The sequence below is a fragment of the Crocuta crocuta genome, unplaced genomic scaffold (assembly GCF_008692635.1).
Source record: "Crocuta crocuta isolate KB4526 unplaced genomic scaffold, BGI_CrCroc_1.0 scaffold273, whole genome shotgun sequence".
Lineage (NCBI taxonomy): Eukaryota > Metazoa > Chordata > Mammalia > Carnivora > Hyaenidae > Crocuta > Crocuta crocuta.
Genome location: NW_027529425.1, coordinates 2,359,745 through 2,381,314, shown reverse-complemented (window position 1 = coordinate 2,381,314; position 21,570 = coordinate 2,359,745). Strand labels below are relative to the sequence as shown.

The 21,570-nt window shown below is 46.5% G+C and overlaps 1 protein-coding gene across 1 annotated transcript in view; it reads left to right on the top strand.

Moving 5' to 3' along the window:
* LMTK2 (lemur tyrosine kinase 2) overlaps window positions 1–21,570 on the top strand; it is a 78,728-nt gene that overhangs the window by 37,158 nt on the left and 20,000 nt on the right. Inside the window, exons 7-8 of the mRNA XM_077758717.1 lie at window positions 10,148–10,281; window positions 21,207–21,291. Of these exons, the coding sequence (XP_077614843.1) occupies window positions 10,148–10,281; window positions 21,207–21,291 (219 nt within the window). The remainder of the gene's footprint in view (window positions 1–10,147; window positions 10,282–21,206; window positions 21,292–21,570) is intronic.

The window sequence follows — 21,570 nt, the reverse complement described above, 5'->3', positions numbered from 1 at the left end:
GTAAGATTAAAAGCATGCTGAGGATTAAGTCTGATATTACTGATACTAATATTTATCCCAGTTATCCCAACCTTTTTTTTTTTTGGTTAGAATTTGCCTTTGATTTACATTGCCTGAAAATAGCTTACTGTTAAAATTTTGTTAATCTGTCAGTCTTGATCACTTATCATGGAACATGTATTCCGTTTACATTTATTGCATCTATGAGATCCTTGGAATTTTATGTACCTGTTTTGTATTATTCTTCCTACCTACCTGTTTCAATTTTTCTGTTTTACTCTTTTGCTAGTCTTTTTTTGGATTCTTTTTTTTGAGGGGCGTCAGTTTTTCCCACCTACTAGTTTGGATTTTAGATACTGTTCCTAGTTTTTGGTATGATTATACTGGAAGTTACAACATGCATATTTAATTTGACAAAGTCCAAAATTAATGTTTTAGCCCTCCTCCAAAGAAGCTGGGACCTCGTAGAGCTTTCCCTCCATGTGAGGACAAGTGAAATCCCAACCTGCTTTTTTGTCCTGATCCCACCTCTTCCCCCATCATCAAGGGAGCTGCTTTGTTGAACACCTGCTTTTGGAAGACCACTCCCCACGTGGATCTGTGGATCTGGAAGGAGAGCTGGGTCACTGTCCTCTAGGCCTCCTTGGTAGCAAGAGCAGACACGTGATCATTGTTAGTTAACCTGATAAACAATTGAAGGGAGGCATCAGAACTAAGAGGAAGGCGCACCTGATAACATTTCTGGTTATTGTGCTGCATTTATGTTTTGTTTTATTTCAGTATATCAGTCACGATATTTATGACCCTTGGTTATTACAGTATGAGAACTGCAAGACGGGGGATTCTTGTGCGGACAGCATTTGAGAAGGGCTGTGGTCTTGTGTCCCTATGTGAGGAGACAAGTCTGAACTCAGAGTTGTAGTTTTCTGAGACCCTTTATGGTGGCCCTTTTGGGTCCCCAAGCACTTGGTGTTTTTTTATAAATAACAAAACACACTTCCTGAGTGAACACAACAGAAATGCGGCAGGAAGCATATGTACTTGAAATACCACATTTCTGGGTTAATCACATTTAGTTTATAAAACTGTCTCAGGGCACCTGGGTGGCTCAGTCAGTTAAGCATCCTTCTCTTGGTTTTGGCTCAGGTCATGATCTCACAGTTTGTGGTTTCAAGCCCTGTGTCAAGCTCTGTGCTGACAGTGTGGAGTCTGCTTGCTATTCTCTCTCCCCCTCTCTCTCTGCCCCCTTCCCTGCTCACACACTTGCTCTTTCTTTCTCAAAACAAATAATAAACATTTTTTTAAAAACCTGACGTATCTCTTATATATTGGCATTTTCTATTCTTCACCCTCTGTCTATTCCTGGAAGTTTTATTAGACGTTGTTGTTGTTTTTCCTGGACCGGTAAAAGCTGGATGCTCAGCTGACAGTTGTCTTCTGAGTGGTTAAGGCGATGGGTTTAGTTTTAGCGCTATTCTAATTCATTTTTTCACTAAGCTGCTTGTTCTTTTTGGGAGTAGTAGTTTAACCTACTTTATAAAGAAACTCAAACATTACAAAGTTCACAAGCAGCTCCCTTACAATTACCATAAAAAAGCCAGAATTGACAAGATTCTTTGTCATTGTACATTTTAAAAGAGGTTTATTTTTGAGAGAGCGCGAGTGGTGAAGGGGCAGAGAGAGAGGAAGACCCAGCATCTGAGGCTGGCCCCAGGCTCTGACCTGTCAGCACAGAGCCTTACACAGGGCTCAAACCCACGAACTGTGAGATCATGACCTGAGCTGAAGTAGGACGCTTAACCGACTGAGCCACCCAGGTGTCCATCATGTAAATATAATAAATACATGCTTTTTGTTAGCATTCTTTTTATATAGGTTTTACCCAGTACTTTTAGGTCTCGTATTTAAAGGCATATTCTCCAAGTACTTAGACTGGATATTCAGAGAATAACTTACCTAAAGTTGTACTGGTTTCCATATTTTGGGGTGATGATTATGCATATTGCTCTCCAGAATTAACAAATAAAACTTTGTTTTAAATTTGTATACCGGTTCAACAAATATGACTCCTTGAAACATTTTATGTGAGCCTCCTAAGTCATCACGGGAGAATGTTCACTCCTGTAGGCTAGGTGTTTAGAGGGAGCCCTTCACCCCTCAATGGCTTTCATTGGCAGTGCAGAGCTAACAGCTATTGTTAATTTAGCTGTGCTGCCCAGACATTGATCAACAGCAAAACGTTAAAAACAGTAATTGTTTCTCAGAAAATTACAGGAGTTACCATATGACCCAGCAATTTCACTTGTAGGGACATATATCCAAAATCATCGAAAGCAGCATCTTAGAGAGCTGTTCACACACCCATTTCAGAACAGCATAATTCACAGTAGCCAAGAGGTAGAAGCAATTCAAGAGTCCCATCGGTGAATGAGTAAGTAAACAAAATCGAGTCTATCCATACCATGGAATATTAGTGAGCCTTAAATAGGAAGGAAATGCCAGCACCCACTCCAACACGGATGTACCTGAGGGCGTGATGCCCAGTGAGAGAGGCCAAACCACAGGAAGACAAGTGCTGTGTGGTTCCACCTGTGAAGTATCTACAGCAGCCAAACTCACAGAGACCGAGAGTGGGGTGGTGGCTGCCAGGGACTGGGTTGGGAGGGCTGGGGAGCGTGTTTAATGGGGACAGAGTCTCAGTTTGGGAAGATTAAAAGAGAAGGACGGTGGTGATGGCTGCACAGCAGGGTGAATGCTCTCAGTGCCCCTGAGCTGTGCACTTACCGGTGGTTAAGATGGTGGTGTTACGTTACCCAGTTTTTCCCACACTTGTGCAAATCAGTGATTACTTAGTTATTTAAGGTGCTGTCCCTGCTCTCCCCTGTGCTAGCAGGATGCTACTGCGCCCTTAGGAGATCGACCAGTCAGGGCTCCGCGTGCCCAGTCTCCTGTCCAAATAGAGGCTGTTGACCCAGGGAAGCCTCCACCTTGCCTAGCAGTGAGGGGTCACGTTTGTTTCATTGGACAGTTTTGGGCTCATCACCTCTGGGCCCTAGTAAGCAGGGTCAGCAGCTCCAAAGTCCCCTTGTCCCGGCTCAGTATGTGCAGTGGCTCCGTGGCAGGAATGGTCAGGTGGCGTCATCCCAGTGAACCAAAGAAGGCACCCACCTGCGAAGGTGTCCCCCCAACACACCAAAGCCTCGCTTCAACGCTGAGCCCTGCTCCCCCCTGGACGTCCCACGGCCCTCCCCGAAATAGGCCATCCTGAGCAGTGGGGCGGCATCCTAAGCAAAAGTACCCGCTGGCAAGGATCCAGAGGACAGAGGGAGTAGCTTGCACTTGGTCATAAGCAGCTGCGGCCACAGTGAAAGGAGCCACTATCTTCATATGTGCTTAGTGGGTCAGGAGCTATTGAATGAACATTGGCCTTTTCAGTCGTCATTGGGTGGTGTTCATACTCGACGATAACATCTTTTAAATAGAAAAGAGAGAATATTTTTGCACTTAAGTAATTCTTGTGAGGTGGAATTACCAGTCTCTTGTTGAAAAGCACTTTATCTTTGAATTTTTATGAAAGAAAATGAAAAGACAGTGTGTCTGGTAGCTGGACTGTAGCCGCCAGTTTGTAACCAGATGGTGCAGGTCTCTGGGGAGGAGAGGTGATTGTGGGGTGTCGTCTCCGGCTTTTTGCCACAGAAGGTGCACAGTGCTCGCCCGTGAATGTCCAGGCAAGGAGATTGCTTCTGGGCAAGGACCACGCATTCAGCACAAATGTACCAGGCACCTACTAGGTACAAAGAGCTGTGCACTGCATTCCAGGGAGAGAGGTGAGGCATGCTGGTCCTATGAGCCCCCTCGGGAGCACCTTCAGGTCATCCGGGCCCCTGCATTTCCTGCCTGCAGAGCATGTCACTCTGGAAAGTTACCTGACCTCTTTAAGTCCCAGTTTAGACATCTGTAAAATGGGGACAATACCACCTACCCTGTAGACTACCCTGACCACTAATAAGCTGGCAAATCAAGTTTGGGAGCACATAGTAAGTGCTCAAGACAGGAGTTATTTTTATTCATATTTAGTTACCTAAAATTGATCACAGTTAGTGATTGAGTCAAGGTCTGAGTAATGTGTATTGAAGTATGACAGTTCTGGGTGCCTGGCTGGCTTAGTTGTTAGAGCATGCAAGTCCTGATCTCAGGGCCGTGAGTTCAAGCCCCACATTAGGTGTAGAAATTACTTTACAAAAAAAGGGGAGGGGGTGCAGGGGAAGTATAGCATTTCTAACTAGGATCACTAGAGAAGGCTTCACTTTGGAGAACGTGTTTGCTCGGAGCATGCAGGAGCAATTGAATAGACCAGGTAGTGGGAACCACCTCAGACAGTGCCCCGCTGGGGAGGTGGGGGTGGGGGTAGGCCTGGGGACACATATGTCCTCATGAGAGAGGCAGGTTAATGTCTACTGGCCAAGATTAGCTGGAAGGGTGAAAAGCAGAGACCGGCCACTCTGGAACCCACACTGCAGGCCAAGGTGGAAGAGAGAGGAGTACAGGTTACACGTTGCTCTGTCTTACTCTTTCTTTCTTTTCTTTTCTTTTTCTTTTTCTTCTTTTTTTTTAGAGAGAAAGAGACAGAGCATGAGTTGGGGAGGGACAGAGAGAGAGGGAGACACAGAATCAGAAGCAGGCTCCAGGCTCTGAGCTGTCAGCACAGAGCCCGATGTGGGGCTCGAGCCCACGAACTATGAGATCATGACCTGAGCCAAAGTCAGCTGCTTAACCAATTAAGCCACCCAGGTGTCTCTGTCTTACTCTTTCTGTGAGGTGGGGTGGCAGGAGCTCATTTTACAGGTAGAGAGACAGACTGAGGGAGATGATGGTAGTCATTGAAGTGCCAAACCTGGGTCTGTCTGCCTTCAGTACTAGGCTCTGTGTTCTACTTTATTTGGTTAGTTGACTTGCCTAAGGTCACATGATCACCAGTGGCAAAATAGGGGTTTTAATTTATGGTTTAATGTTATTCTGGGGAGACGGGGGAACACCTGTCCTCCTGAGAGAGGCAAGGTTGATATCTGCTGGTAAAGATCAGCTGGAAGGGTGAAAAGCAGAGACAGGCCACAAAGAAAATGTGGTTTGACGCTTGTACACGTTTTCCACCAGAGGGGAACCTCCATTTTAGATCTGTCCTTTCACACAGAAGATGCCTAGTTAATGGCATGTCTTAGTTCTACATGTGTTCATTAAGTACGCTCATACACCAGGGAACTTGCTAGATGCTGGGCATACAAAGGTGAACGACATGTTCCCGCCCCCACAGAGCTCAGGAAGAAGAGAGGATGTGAGTAACAGTGGAACAGAGGCGCAGTGTCTCTGGCCCAGGGGCAGCAGCGCTGACGCTTGTGCCGCAGGACAGTGCAGCACGGTCAGGCTTGACGGCGAGGGCGTGGCCACCTGGGCCCTGCTGGGGTCCTCTCCCTTCCTCACGCCTGGTGCTGCCTGGGGCTTGGTGAAAGCAGAGCGTGGACTTGGCGATGGGTTGGATGTCTAGAGACAGAGCAAAGTGAAGAATGAGGTCTTCGATTTTGGTCTGATCCACTGGGAGAACGGTGACCATCTCAGCCATTTCCTGAGATGGAGCAGGTTGTGAGTTTTGCACCAGACCGGTTCGATTTGAGGTGCCTCTTAGGGTGTCCAGGAGAGGGCGTCAAGTCAGCAGTTGGGAAGAGGAGTCTGGGGTTCAGGAGGAAAGCCTCAGGAGGGCTTTGAGCCTGAGAAACACATGAGAGAGGGTTTTTAAAGCCATGGGGTGGATAGAGTCACCCAGGAATGGGTTGAGCTGTGTCAGTACTTGCTGATCGGTGAGGGGAGGAGGACCCGGCACAGGGGCCTGGAAGAGGCATGCCAGTGAGCTAGGAAGAAACTGGGAGGCAGGTGGACAGCGAAGGGATGGCTCTACCATGGCAGTGCTGGTGAGGGGAGAGTGGGGTGGGAGAGGGATGNCCTGGGGCAGAGGTGTGTGTGTAAGCGTGTGAGCACAGGGGGGAGGAGTCCGTAGCAGCAGGATGTGCTGTGTCAGGGGATGGACACTGGCAGATGGGGGCCCAGGCACCCAGGAAGCAGCCTCCGGCAGGGGAGATGACCAGATGGGTACTGGGGCGTTCGGCTTCGTGTGGGTGTTTTCTTCCGTCAGCAGGGGCTGAGTATGTGGCTGTTTATGCCGGGCTTGCCCCCTTTCGTGCCAATTTTGTTTAAAAATCATAAATTCTCCCCCAGAGTCCTCTTATTAAAAGTATAAAAGACTGTAATTTTCCAGTTATAGAACCATTCACTGGTTGCATTTTTACGTTATGATGAAAACTCCGTGTTCCCGGTGCCCTGAAGAAAGCTGGATAAGCCCTGGCAGCGGCTTGCCTGGGGATTTAAGAGGACACTAGCCACAGCTGTCTGAAGGTCCGCTGCCACTCATGCCTAAGTCATCTCAGCCCCTACCCGAAGGCAGTCCTGAGGGTGGCGCTTTGCTGCCACCTAGTGGCAGTCTTTCTGGGAGGTTTTGAGGACCATCTGAGAAATTAAGAGTGGGATCAGTTTTAATTTGGAATACATTGCTATTCTTAGTAGGTTTTTTTTTTAATGTGTATTTATTTTTGAGAGAGAGAGCGAGCATGAGCAGGGGAGGGGCAGAGAGAGGGAGACACAGAATCTTAAGCAAGCTCCAGGTTCCAAGCTGTCAGCACAGACCCTGACGCGGGGCTTGAACCTACAGACTGCGAGATCATGACCTGAGCCAAAATCGGACGTCCAACTGACTGAGCCACCCAGGCGCCCCCTTTGTGGTTTTCTCTTTAAATAAGGGACCAAAGTAGTAATTCCCCGTCTGCTCACCAAGTGCCACTGAAACATACAGGAAACCGGGCGTCTCAGTATGGTTTTGTCTGTTTTGGATAGGACGAATCCAGTTTTAGTATTTATTTAATAGAAACATTTTTGCTGTAATTAAAGATTTTATGCTGATTTTTCTTTTAAATGGTGGCACCAGGAGAGCCAACCATCTTTCTAGAACATAGAACCAACCCTGTGTCCTGCACAAACCACCGTGAATCCTGTCAGGCTCCTCTGTAGTCATTGCTGTCACCGCCTCACCCAGCTTAGAGGTGTGCCCGCCAGCCTTGTGCTGACTGCTGACATTGCCCCCTGCACTGTGGGTTGAGAGAGGCCAAGCTGGAAACGTTAGGGGCGGTACATTCTCAAGCAAAATTGGTATGTAGCCCCTTCTGCTGAGGCTTGGGGAGTGAATTATTGTGGAGAGAAGGCTCCTTGAGCTCTGTAAATGGTGATGAGTATCCAGCTGCCCCTCGAACAGCATGGAATGAACTGGGCAGGTCCACCTACACGTAGAGTTTTCCCGACACATACAGGCCAGTGCTGTAAACATGTTTTTTCTTCCTTATGATTTTCTCCACATTTTCTTTTTTCTGGCCTACTTTACTGTAAGAATATAGTCTATAATATATGTCACAGAAAAATATGTGGTGAGCAACTCTGTTATCAGTAAGGCTTCTGCTCAGCAACAGGCTGCTAGAGGTCAAGTCTTTGGAGAGTCTGAAGTTCTATGTGGATTTCCCACTGCTCAGCGGTCGGTGCCCCAACCCCGGCCTTGTTCAGGGCTAAACTGTGCTTTAGATAACCTTGAAAAATAACTACACCCACTCTGTCATTCTCCCGTCGTGGCCAGAGTCACTTGTGAAGGGTTCCCCGTTTGCCAGCAGCTTCTGTTTGTTTGGGGAGCTGGCCAGGTGCGCCGCAGCATAATGCTCCTTTTGTGTGAGGTGCTTTTTCCCTTAGACGGATATGGCAGGAAAGGGGTTGGGCAGATGGATTTAAGTTGCCATTTCATTGGTAATGTAAATAAAAAGCTGTTCATTTTCATATTTAGTTTCCATGTGGGCCACCTTATGAAAATCCCATTAACCTGTAGGCCTGGAGCTTTTTGCTGATCTCTGACTGGATTAATGTATTTGCCATGAGGATCGTCTTTATCCCCACCCACTCCAGCACTAGATGGAGCCTAGCCTGGGAGAAGGTGGGGGCATGTATTTTTATTTATTTATTTATTTTTGTTTATTTTTGAGAGAGTGCATGCACAAGTGGGGGAGGGACAGAGAGAGAGGGAGACAGAGACTCTGAAGCAGGCTCCATGCTGTCAGTGCAAAGCCTGACTTGGGGCTTGAACCCATGAATCGCGAGATTATGACCTGAGCCGAAGTCGAAGTCGAATGCTCAACCAGCTGAGCCCCCGAGGCAACCTGGGACATGTGTTGTTCAAAGGCAAGAAGGGTCTCTTTCTCTCCTGGAGAAGCTTGCATTTCCAGCTTCATGTCTGGGAAGAAATAAGAGGTCGGAGATGCGGGTCCTGAGGGCACGAAACTGCTTCCCTGGCAGAGCAGCTCCATTAAGTTTGGGGGATCCAACGAATCTGTGCAGTTGACGTGAATTTATTTTACATTCAGTCTTATAAAGTAAACCCCTAAGTAGGATTTTCTTGACAGGTTGGTAAAACTAAACAGTAGAAGTGCAGCCCCACCGTTCATTGCCTGTGGCCTCGTGGAGATTTCGTTAAGCTCCCTGAGCCTCAGTTCCACCGCCAGGAAGTGTTTCAAATTGCAGGAATGATTCGAGGCAGCAGGTGTAGACACTCCTAGCACAGTGCTTGACACGCTGCTCACAAGTTTCGGCAGCAGTGATTATTAATCCCAACATTATCATTCACCTAAGTACCATCGAGACTGGGAATGAAAGCCTTTAGGTGTTGCAGTGGGCCTGGGATTTACATTGCAGTGCGCAGTTAATGGTCGGCAGACGTTTGTCATAGAGTTTGGCGTTCTAAGGTTTTATTCTGGGAAGAATTGGATCCACTTGCTCTCTGCTAACAGTTATAAGAGATGCATTCTATTCTTTAGTTGTTCACCTCCCTCAGGAGTCATTCCTTGACTCAGGAATAATGACAATCGAAAACTATTGGCTTGCTTTCTAAATTTTGTTAACCATTTATATAAAGCTTTAATTTGGAATTAAGTCAGATCAGTAAACGTTTACTCATTGTGATAAGGAGAATGTGGAAGATTTTGTTTCTTTAAATGTGTATTCCCCAAAACATACAGTCCTAAATTAAAGTTCTGAAAGAGGGACCCCTGCCTGGGTGGCTCAGTCAGTTAAGTATCTGACTTCGGCTCAGGTCATGATCTCGTGGTTTGTGAGTTTGACCCCTGTGTCTGGGCTCTGTGCGGACTGCTGAGAGCCTGGAGCCTGCGTCGGATTCTGTGTGTCTCTCCGTCTGCCCCTTCACTTGGGCATACTCTGTCTCTCTCTCAAAAATAAACACTAAAAAAAAAATTTTTAAATAATGTCCTAAAAGAGAGGCAGATTAACACGGGGCAGTCTAGCAGGGTACCTGGAGGGCCCAGCATTTTGGTGGATGTGCCTCAGGTGGCGTCCGGTGTGAGTTTGTTCGTTTTCCTGCCCGAGCTGTCATCCTTTCTATAGGCTTAGTAATTTTGTGAATTTTTCTGGAGGGGCTGGAATGTTCTATCTCGGAGTGGTCTCGGGGCCACACAGCCCTGGGGAAGCTGGCGGGGACTGGTCAGCACTCAGCATGCTTTCTTCCCTCCTCTCCCACCTGGTTTCCTTCCGTTCCCTCCCTCCCCGTTCGTTGCTCACCAGTGCTGTGGCCCTAGCCTTTGTGACGTAATGTTCTCTCACCATGTGTCCTAGAATCCGTAAAGGCAGCGCAGATGGCACCATTTATTTTACTCTCCATATCATCTCCGTTACCTAGAAATTTCTATACCTCTGCACTTTGTTTAAATTGTGCATCACTGAAAATTTATCTAACTTTTACTGTTTTGTTTTACGTGTTCATCTAAACTAATAGTTTATTTAAAGATAAACTAACAGAATGATGTTAAAAGAGAATAGTGTTTTCTATAGTATTTGGGTGGGTTTACTTTTTGTAACTTGGAACTTGCTCTTTATTAAGGTCAAATCTTGAAAAATAATCATAAATAACCTTAATAGTTAAATTGGCGAAGGCTCATGTTTGGTCGCCAGTGTGTCCGCCTCGTCCCCTTTGGAAACTGACCTGGACTGCCTTTTGCAGGGTGACCTAAAAGCTTACCTGCGCAGCGAGCAAGAGCACATGAGGGGGGACTCGCAGACCATGCTGCTGCAACGGATGGCCTGTGAGATTGCAGCGGGCCTGGCCGCCATGCACAAGCTGCACTTCCTGCACAGGTGGGTCCGGCCAGGCTGCGCCCTGCTCCCCGCCCAAGGGGCCAGCCTTCCGGGGCCGTGCTTCGGAGGCTATGTGAGCAAAGGCTGTCCTGGACATCCTGGGTCAGGGAGAGGGGAGGGTTGGGCTTTGGTCAGATCAGTACCAGGGGACAGGACATCTGCCTAGAGCCTGAGGTCTGGAAACCATCTCCGGAATGTCAGAGGATGTGACAGATGGCACGTTGGGGACAGAGCTGGGGGCAGTGTCAGTCTCCCTGCTGACCTCTCTCTGGGCGCCCCTGTCACGTCAGCTTCGGACTCTGGTTTTGATTGTAAGGTTCCAGGGTGTGTCCCACTGCCCGTCCCTGGGAGAGGAAGGGCGGGACTGCTTGTCTATTTGTAGAGGGTCACGGCAGGGGTGCCAGTGCNCCAGGCTGGGTTGTAGGTGGTCAGAGGGTGCAGGAGCCACACAGCAGTCAGCATAACGTATCTGTGCGGATGCCTTTCTGGTACCACTTGAAAAGCTGCAGCTCTTTGGAGCACAATGCATTTGGCTCAGACCATTGATGTAATTTTTGTGATTAATTTTTTGTAACAAAAGGCTTTGAATCCTATCTGAGCTGATGGTTCTGTGAACCCAAAAGGAGATTGCTGCTTATTCTTCTCTAGCCTTCTGAGCTCTGATTTATGTTTAAAATATGCTTGAGGGGCACCTGAGTGGCTCAGTTGGTTAAGTGTCCAACTCTTTTTTTTTTTAAGCTTTTTTTACTTTTTATTTACTTATTTTTGAAAGAGAGACAGAGCTTGAGCAGGGGAGGGGCAAAGAGACAGGGAGACACAGAATCCGAAGCAGGCTCCAGGCTCTGAGCTGTCAACACAGAACCCCATGTGGGGCTCGAACTCAAGAACCATAAGATCATGACTTAAGCTGAAGTCAGACCCTTAACCCACTGAGCCACCCAGGCTCCCGTAATGTCTGACTCTTGATTTTGCCTCAGGTCATGATATCATGGTTCCTGAGTTTGAGCCCCAATTGGGCTCCATGCTGATAGTGTGGAGCCTGCTTGGGATTCTCTGTCCCTCCCTCTCTATCTCTGCCCTTCCTTTGCTCTCTCTCAAAATAAACAAACTTTAAATACATAAATAAAATATTTGCAATTATTTCTCAGGTTTCCAGGGAAACCAGCTTCTCTTTAGTTGACTTTAATTAAATAATTTAACACTTAACAATCCAAAGCCCTGAAAAGGAACACCTGTGTGTTTTGACTTTAAGGTCTGTGAAGTATTCTGTTTTTTAAAAGGTAGGTTGCATAGGAATATATTTATAGTATGGTACCATTTTTTTTTTTTTTAAAGAAGAAAACACCTGCTTGTATTTGTGGAGGTGTGTGTGAGAATAGACGTGGAAAAGTACCCTGTCAAACTCTCAACATTACTTCAGGGGAGGAAAGAAAGAAAATTATTAACGCTTTTCTCATACATCTATATCTTATTTGGCATGCATAGTAAGTAAATCATTCTGATAAAGGGCTTTATAAAAGACCCCAGAGATTATGGGTTTCTTCAAGCCCAAGGCAGAATCCCTTATATAAAACTTCAAAATGTAAATAATCTATTTGCTTCATATAGAGAAATCTTACATTTCATTTCTTTAATCTCTTACAACAGGTTCATATCCAGCATATTTGTATTGTTAATCTTCTGTAAATCACAGTAGGTTAGTCCCTAAAAGGTGGTTTAGGAATGTTTAGATCTTGGAAGGTGGAATGTTTAGATCTTGGAAGGTGGAGTGTTTAGAGAGAGTCATGTCAGACTCAGCAGCACAACAGAGCTTTCAGAGGCAGCTAGAAATTACATTTAAAGCCCAAGTACATTCCTACTACTGTATTTTAAAAATTGGCGAAACATCAGAGTAAATGCAATCTTTTCCTATGAGTTGAGGGTTTTTTTAATCTTTATTTATTTTGAGAGAGAGAACACATGCACGCATGAGAAGGGGAAGGGCAAAGAGAAGGAGAGAGAATCCCAAGCAGGCTCCACATTCAGCATGGAGTTCAACTTGGGCTTCCACTCACAGCTGTGAGATTGTGACCTGAGCTGAAATCCAGAGTCGAATGGTTAACCGACTGAGCCACCCAGGTGCCCCTTCCTGCGAGTTGCTATAGGTTAAAGTCCTACTTGATTTAGACTTTTGTGAACCTTAGAACAAATAAAGGTGACAAATAAATGACATTTGTGTTTGGCTGCTATCCAGGCACAAACACTCAAAGTAAAGAATATTCTTTAAAGTATTAGCAGCTCTCGCTCTCTCTGTCTGTCTTTTTTAAGTAGCTATATTTTATGTAAAATTCCCCCTTGGGGCAAAATTTTTGATTTTAAGCTTTTTTTTTAATGATAACCTGTATAGCATATTTTTACATTGGAATTCAGAATATTTAGTGGCTGACTCAAAGTCAGGTTTCTGTGTTGGTTGAAAATAGAATAGCCCACACGTCCGTCTAAAAGCCTTTGGCCATGTTTGGAAACTGACGTAGGAAAGCACCCGCAATTATAGTTTATTTTTGCTGGTAATTTAAGAGGAGACCCATGCCTCGGTCTTAGGTAGCCTGCATCTCCGAGGCTGACGCGTGACATCTGTGAAGGCCACATGTCAACAGCAGAAGCCGCCAGTGGGTTATGTTCCACACCATTCTGCCACTCTGGCCGAGAGCCTGGGATTTCCCATCCCCTGCCCATCAGGCTTTCTGAGCTGCTCCAATGAGATGCCACAGGTCACTGCGATGAGCGAAGTGCACAGAGGTTCTAGCGAGTAGCGTGGGCCTCATGGTGGCTCAGGTAGCTGCAGACCTGTATGACCGTGGCCTTGAGGAATGGAGTACTTGGGTGACCGTTGTTAACAAGCCTCTTTAGGATTTTCCTGGTTTGTTTTTATTTCTTTTAAGTTTATTTACTTAGTGCGCACGCATGTGGGAGGGGCAAAGAGAGTGAGAGCGAGCGAGAATCCCGAGCAGGGATAGTGCTGATGGTGCAGATAGGCTTATGGGGTTCTCATGAACCGTGAGATCATGACCTGAGTCGAAACTAAGAATCGGATGCTTAACCAACTGAGCCTCCCAGGTGCCCCAGGATTTTCCTGGTTTTAATGTTAAGGTTACTTTCTGCTGAGAAACACCGAGGTTCTCTGGCTCTCAGAGTGCGGGCATCCAATGTTTCAGGAGCGTGGTCGATAAACACTAGTGTTGGGTTCCATTTTACATTATTTTTTTCTTAAATGGTGCTGTGGGTGTCTACACTGGTAAAGATTAGAAAGCCTGGTTACTAATCGGCTTGTGCTGCACGGCTAGCCTGAGTGTGTCTTTCAGTTGGTGCATTATTAGGGGATTTCATTCACTTATGTACATGTAAAATCTTCAGATTTTATCTTTTTAAATTCCTTCTAATGTTTTGTATTTTAAAGATTAGTCTTTAAGGAAGAAAAGTTTTTGTATGGCAAGAAGTATGATTACTGTAGTTCTTTTGATTGATTATTTTATTTTTGAAGACCTAATTGGCTTTATTACATGATTCATGAATTGGGCAGCATGCCATCTAGCAAGTTGAGAAGGGCTCTCCCTAACTGACCATTATATGTCAAAGCCCCAGGTAGCATCTGAGGCACAGTGGTGTTAAATGAAAAGAAGACACTACAGTTGTACCATCACTTGGCTTTCATGACGCAAATCTAAGGATTTTCCTTACACAGGCTGTGGAATGTGCAGGCACTTGATCATTGTGTGTGACATGAAAGAGTAAAGGCCTCAGACACAGAGCCTCACCCCGTCTGGCCTTATTTTCTTCACTCGTAAGATGTTGGTCGTAGAGCAGAGCTGGGGTTCAAACCCAGGTCTGGGGGCTCTGGGGCCCATACTCTGTGCCGACAAGCTACCCTAAACAGTCCCTAGGCACCCTTTTTTACTGGTGGCATGATGTATATTGAGAAAAAGCAAGATACTAGTTTCTTTAAAAACCAAAATCAATAAGAGAATTTATTGTAGTGCACTTGTACATATACTAAAGTATACCTGGAATCGAGGGCAGAAATCCCATCCCATTTTTACCAGTGCCACACAGTTATTTATTATAGTTCATTATAAATTATTTGGGAATACATATATGAGAAAGACACAGGACTGCGTGGAGACAGCTATGCAGTCTTACTGAAGGACGTAAAATATCCCACCATATTTTATGGTGGGAAGGCACCACAAAGATGTCAGTTAACTCAGAAATAAGAAGTAAACTTCATAAACAATTCCAGTAAGAATCCTCACAGGATTTTGGAGGGGGGAGGGTGAAATTATCTTTAGCTCCATATGGAAAAATAAATGTCTAAAAGAGCCAGTAAAGTATGAAAAAGAGGTGAATTGTTGGAGCAGAAAGGGAGGCTTGCTTTATGAGGTATCAGAACTCAATGTAAGCCACTGAGATAAATATCAGGATGGCTTTGATGGAGAAAGAGATGAGTGGACAGTAGCCAGTACATAGAGCGAGTTAATGTCTGACAAAAGCGATGTTCTTGTCAGTAGGGAAAAGATGGCTTCCCATCACACAGGGCTTAGTAAATTACCCATCCGGGAAAGTACCGGGCCTCTGCACCACCCTCTATATAAAAAATAAAGACCTAAGAAATGAAGGTGATTCAGGCAAAATTCCAGAAGTGTGTATGTATGTGTTACCCAGGGATGAGCAAGGCTAGGAAGGAAGGACGTAAATTTATCCTAGGANAGAAAGAGATGAGTGGACAGTAGCCAGTACATAGAGCGAGTTAATGTCTGACAAAAGCGATGTTCTTGTCAGTAGGGAAAAGATGGCTTCCCATCACACAGGGCTTAGTAAATTACCCATCCGGGAAAGTACCGGGCCTCTGCACCACCCTCTATATAAAAAATAAAGACCTAAGAAATGAAGGTGATTCAGGCAAAATTCCAGAAGTGTGTATGTATGTGTTACCCAGGGATGAGCAAGGCATCCTGACTAGGAAGGTCCTTCCTCTCCTGAGGCAGGAAGCTCAGGAGATATAAAATAAAGGGTGGACGTTACACCAGAGGCTGACTGTTCTATGCAGTGAAATACTTTGCGTGGCAGCAGAGAGCGCAGCAAAGTCCGCAGACGACATACTTGCAAAGATATAGCTCCCAATGCAAGGAGAGGCCAAGGGGCAGATGTTCACGATCCACAGCCAGCGCCTCAGAATTGGTGAGAGAACATTGACCCCTAGAAAGACGGACAGAGACAGGGACGGGCCAGCCGACACGAGGATGATCACATTCCATAGTTAGGGACAAGCAGGGAAAAGTCACCGCGCCTCAGAACTAAAGTAGCCACTGTGTTGGTTGCTGGTAGAGATGTGGGGGAGTTTCTGTCCTGAATTTCATGTAAATCATTACAAATTTTCGAAGAGCTTTTGGGGCAGGAGCTGTATAATTAAAAATACACGTTCCCTTTACCCCATGGTAGACTCACTTCCATAAAACATAGAAGCGCTGGAACTTAAGGACACAGATTGGAATGATCTCACTTGCTGTTTGAAGGGGTGGCAAAACAACAACAACAAAAAACAACACAACAAAGCAAACTTCACTGGGGGGAGCGAGAGCCCATTTCAGTCCACCCGGCACTGTGAAAGTACTACACGGCCACCGGAGAGAAAGATGCATTTCCACGTTGTGTGATGTTGTGTGAGTAAGAAATGAAGCTGTAGAGAGGCAGGCATAATGTCGCATAAAGCAAATATCCCTTATTCCCCATCCGTATTTTCTTGTGTGTACACAATGTGTATGGAAAAAGTACAGAAAGATTATAGCTACCAGTGTGTTGATACATGTTACGTGGAGGGTGGAGTTGGGGGAGGAACATTTTTTAATGTTTATTTTTAAGAGGGAGAGCGGGAGTGAGAGAGGAGCAGGGAGAGCGGGAGACACGGAATCTGAAGCAGGCTCCAGGCTCGCCCGGCACGGGGCCCGAACTCAAGAGCTGTGAGATCATGACCTGAGCTGAAGTCAGATACTTAACCAGCTGAGCCACCCAGGTGCCACCCCCTCCCCCCCATCCCCCACAAAAAATTTTCCTTAGTCAAAAAAAAAAAAACCAGTTAATGCAAAATGCAGGTATGCTCTGCAGAGAGGATTAGGGAGGACAGAGCTCGAGGCCGTGCCGAGGAAGGGGCTCGGGCTGTAGGCGGAGTGTGTGCGAGAAACGGAAAATGAAAGCCGGTGCCTCCGGGTAGAGGGCCACTTTACCTTGGGACCCTAGGTCTCAGTTTAAAATCATAGGTGGCAAGTAAAGTATTGAATGTTCCATTTTTCTAGATGACCCTGGGCCTTCTGGAAAAGTCAGTGTCCTGGGACCCATGGCGTAGTGCTGGCTGTATCCTTAAGCCAGCTGGTTGGTCACTTGTTAAAATGTGCACCCCTGAAACCTGCCGGCCTTCTCTGACCCTGACCTGATGTGGCCTTTTAGCCCCGGCTTGGATTCTGGGGGTTGTGTGATGGGTAGTACCGGCCCCACCGCAGGCCTACTGCCTTTTCACTCCCCTTCCTTGTGATTCCCGTGCACGCCGAGTGTGATGTGGTTGTGTCCTGGGAGGCAGCTCATTGGCAGCTTGGCCTTATCCTGGGTTGGACAAGTCTTTAGGACGGGCCCAGGGGATCCCCTGCCTTAATGTCAGAGTCACCTTCTTCTTAAGGACTTCGAGGAGCATCACCACGATGTTGAGGGAAGTCACTTCACTCTGACCATCTTGCCGGCTCTGGGGAGCATGCTCTGTCAGCCCCTCGTTCTCTTCCAGGGCACTGTAGCTCAGGGGATGGTCACAGACAAGACTCGGGGGCCCTAATGCAGATTTCTGGGGCTCTTGCTTGCTCTTTCCACTTACCCCCTCCTCTCCTTATACCCTGCCCTACAGTTCAGCCTCTTTGGCAGCCTCTGTGTCCACCATCCAAAGAGGCAGTTGCTCGCTGGGCTCCGTACCTGTGCCCTGGTTTGGGAGGGACCCTAAACAGAAAGCTGGAGCAGCTGTGGAGCTCGCTCACTTCTGGTATCTTGTTTCTCTCCAGGATCAGGGCTGTCCACTGTGCGGTTCCTGAAAACTGTTTCCTGATGTATTTTGTCCAGTCTTGTAATTGTTTCAGTGAGAAGATGAGCCCTAACTGGGGGTGGAGACCCCTAGAAGCCTGACTGTCCACCCCAGTGCCAGCTGTGGCCCAGCCCTGGGGAGGACAGAGAACTGAAAGCTTGGTCCCCAGATTATCACCAGCCCTCAAAGCCCAGGCCATTGGTGGTGAACGGCATACTGGCCAGACCCTTTCCTCAGAGTCTACCCAGAATTTCACGGTGCAGGTGTTCTCTGTACACGCAAAGCCCGGCAGGTGCCTGGCACACAGTGGGCACTCACTAAATGCAGTGCAGTTCGGCTAGCAAGGACTGACTTAATAAACAGGAGCAAAAGCGGTCAAGACCCTTTCCTTTGGGCCATATCAGAACCCGCTTGCTTTCATCCTGTGCTGGTACCTTTCGGAGCCACATCCTGTCTTCGAGTGTTGCAGGCCAGTTTCTTCAGAATGCGTGTAATGATTATATTAACACTTTCATGGCTGCCAAAGGCAGAGCGGTGTGGGAGCAAAGCTCAAGTTGTTAATTCACCTCTCAGTCAGAAGATAAGCCACGTTCCTTAATCTTTCCGAACCTGTCTCTTCCATGAACTGGGGATAATCTTTATCCTGAAGTGCTTTGTCAAGATGTCTTAAGATCATGTGTGCCATGCCCTAGAATAGTGTTCAGTACAAAATTTCAGTAATTCTGCTTCCCATCTGTTACTCTCTTTATCAGGAATTGGGCTTCCTCAGGAAAGCACAGGTAACCTAAATAGCGGTGTGATTTTGAAAGTGGCTCCAGCCTCACTGAGCTGTTTCCAGTCAAGCAGTCCTTCTGGAGATGGGTTAGCACTAGCTCAGGTGTGAGCTGAGAGCAAGCAGTGATGCTTCCTGGTGAATCAGGGTGGGGGCTCCTCCGGAGTGGACTCCCACTTCCCGTGTCTGCCTGCTCCTCTCACGTGGCCAAGTGCCGGGCCGTCACCCACAGCAGAGGCGACGGCCATGGGGACCGAGCCAGAGCTTGTGAGGGCTGGATCATCTGGCAGCCTCTCCACTAGACCTGTTTTTCAACTCGAAGGAGACTATACTGGGTATGTTTGTATTTCCTGACCCAAAGCAGCCACTGACGTCAAGAATTACCTGTGTTGTTAAGTTACACCTTTGTGTTTTTCTGGTCTTTTGCTTTGCATACTGTTGGGCTTCAGAGAATAGTTTTACCAATTTTGAATCAAATTATAAATTTTCATATATATATAGCTTTATTTTGTTCCTGCAAGAGATTGTGAGTTACCCCTAATAGTGCATCCCTGTTTGTTCCTGAGGAAACTGAGGCCCTGATGTGTTAAGTGACTTGTCCCAGGTCACCTCTGTCTGCCACTTTTCCCCCTGTGCTGTGTGTGGCACTGGGGCATGTGGGGTGGAGGCAGTGGGCAGCTGTGGAAGCTCCTCCAGCCACATCCCTGTTTTTGTCCTCGTTACTTTGGTTTTCAGGCGATGAGAAGCATTTCCCTGAGAACATCAGCTGGATCGCATTGGAGTTTTAGGGTGCCTTTTATAGTAAGAGCCATGGCCATTCGCTCCTGAAACTTTTCATCTTTCCCGTAACCCTCACGTCTGGTGTGTGTGAAGACCTGCACCGAGCAGGTCTAAGGAGAGAGGACGCGGAGCGGCCCTGGGGTTGCTCAGACAGCCCGCGGGGAGGGCGCCAAGGGCTCTGACGGTGCCCCTCCCAGCGTCAGCCACTGAGCCTGCCTGCAGGAGGCACATGAAATGAGGCACCCAGCTTTTAACTCAGGCCTCAGGAGGGATACATGGGGAAGGTTAGGAAGGATCTGTTAGGAGACTGTGGAAATGCCCGTCGATGGTGCTCGATACCAAACCTATGTTGGCAAAACCCTTCATTCCAAAAAAAGAGACCAATTTTCTTTTTAAGATGGGAAGTTTTGGGGGTACCTGGGTGGTTCAGTCAGTTGGATGCCCAACTTCGGCTTCAGTCATGATCTCATGGTCTTCGTGAGTTCAAGCCCCACACCAGGCTCTCTGCTGTCAGCTCAGAGCCTACTTCAGACCCTCCGTCTCCCTCTGTCACTGCCTCCCCCTCCCCTCCCCCCTCTCTTTCTCTCTCCCTCGAAAACAAATGAACATTTAAAAAAAAAAAAAAAAAGGATGGGAAGTTTCTTGGAGCATCTGGGTGACTCAGTTGGTTAAACGTCCAACTCTTGATTTTGGCTCAGGTCACAATCTCACGGTTCATGGGATCAAGCCCTGCATTGGACTCTGTGCTGACAGCACGGAGCCTGCTTGGGACCCTCTCTCTCTGCCTCTCATCCATGCATGTGTTCGCTCTCTCACCTTCAAAATAAACATTAAAAAAAAAAAAAGAAAGAAAAGAAAGATTGGGAGTGTCTCTGTGGCTCCCAGATACCACAGGCCTGAAAGCTTCTGAATGGACGCTGTGAAAATGACCCTTAGTGAACATGGCGTAGAGAGGAGTTGAACATAATCAGCTGGAAGTGTCGGTTGGCACCTGTTCATCGAGGACCAGCCGTACGCATGGAACAGCTCTCTGCTTGCTGACCTAGTGCATTGTCACCGGCAGTTACCAGTGGGGACGGCCCCGCGCTGGCTCTGCAGCCCTTGCTGAGTTCCTTTGCTCCTCGGCCTATTTCCTCATCTGTAAATAAGGAACATGATAGCGTCCACCTCATAGTTTTGTAGTGAAGAGTAAACGTGTCAATACATGGATGGGGCTCAGAGAAATGCCAATGCAGAGTGAGCGCTTTATAGACATTAGGCACTGATGTGTGCCTGAATCAGTGCTGTGGTCACCAGGCCGCCCCCCAGGCGCCTCACCAGCCTCGCCAGTGTCCTATTCCCCACGGGGCAGCGTTGAAGAGAAGGGTGTAATCACTATAGGGTTGTCTTCTACAGTCAGACGAAGACAAGCGTTTGGAATCTTGGACTACAGAAAGCCAGTTTTTGACAACTTTATGATTTGAAACCGTAAATTCGATATGCTTTTCTGTCTTGACTTAGTGGATTTTTTAATTCCTATGCCAAATGATGATTTAAAAAGATTAAAAAATAAAAAGGGTTTATACCAAAATCAGAAGCATTAACTCTGTTGTCTATATGGAAAGTTCCTTTAGAAAAAGCAGTTTTTATTTTTCAGCATATGTGTTTTTGAGAATTAACATGTTTTTAAATAAGGTATATAAATGAACTGTTTTAAGCAAGTCCTGAAAAGGTGCTCTTTACCTAGCTGCGGAGAGGCGAGGTTTGCAAGAAGTAATTTGGAAAGGGCGTCCTTAGAATGCTCACGTCTTTGAAAAAGAAGTTAAAAAGCAAACATTTTTAATAATGTGGATTAATTTTAGGTGCTTGAAGTTATAACTTTATTCATTTTACTACTAGTAAACAGACTACCACTAGACTGTTACTCAAGTAATATAAATTATTATAAAAACTATTCAGACAGTTTAGCCCATAGTGTTTTAAAATTCTTGGTCACTCTTAAAAGAGTGGGAAATGAGCCATCAGTCTGGTATTGATACAGCACAGGGTAAAGATATGGTCAGCATTTAACCTTAGCAGTTGTTTGTAAAACAATCTGATCATCTCCAGGGACTTAAGTAATGAACAATGTGATATATAATCCCTTTCCCATTAAAAACTTAAAAACGTTATGGATCCAGGGAGCCCAACACACCACTCTGCTTCGTAGAGAAAGGTTTCTTCATAGCCAGTTTGGGGTCACGTTGTCCTGTGTGCGGGTTCCCCTTGTCCTTGTGCTCATGTCCCTCTTTCTGTTTTCAGTGATTTAGCCCTGCGGAATTGTTTCCTTACCTCGGATCTAAATGTGAAAGTGGGAGATTATGGGATAGGACTCAGCAGGTACAAGGTGAGCTGAGGTTTAAAGATTCTCTCCTGAAGCAGATTTGATTTCATAGTCACAAGGTGGTCATGACACAAATGCTACCCTGTTTGTCGAAGGAGAGTAAGAGTCTTGGTTACGTTGCCTTTCTGGGGAGAGGTTTGTTCATTTTAATGGTATTGTTGGCTTCTGATGTGCGGTTTATCGAAATGAGTGGCTCTGTGCTGAGAGGTTTTGTGAAGCTCTCCAAAGGCTTTGTGTAAAAAGGCTTTGTTACACAGTGTAATTGATATCATTTGATGGCGC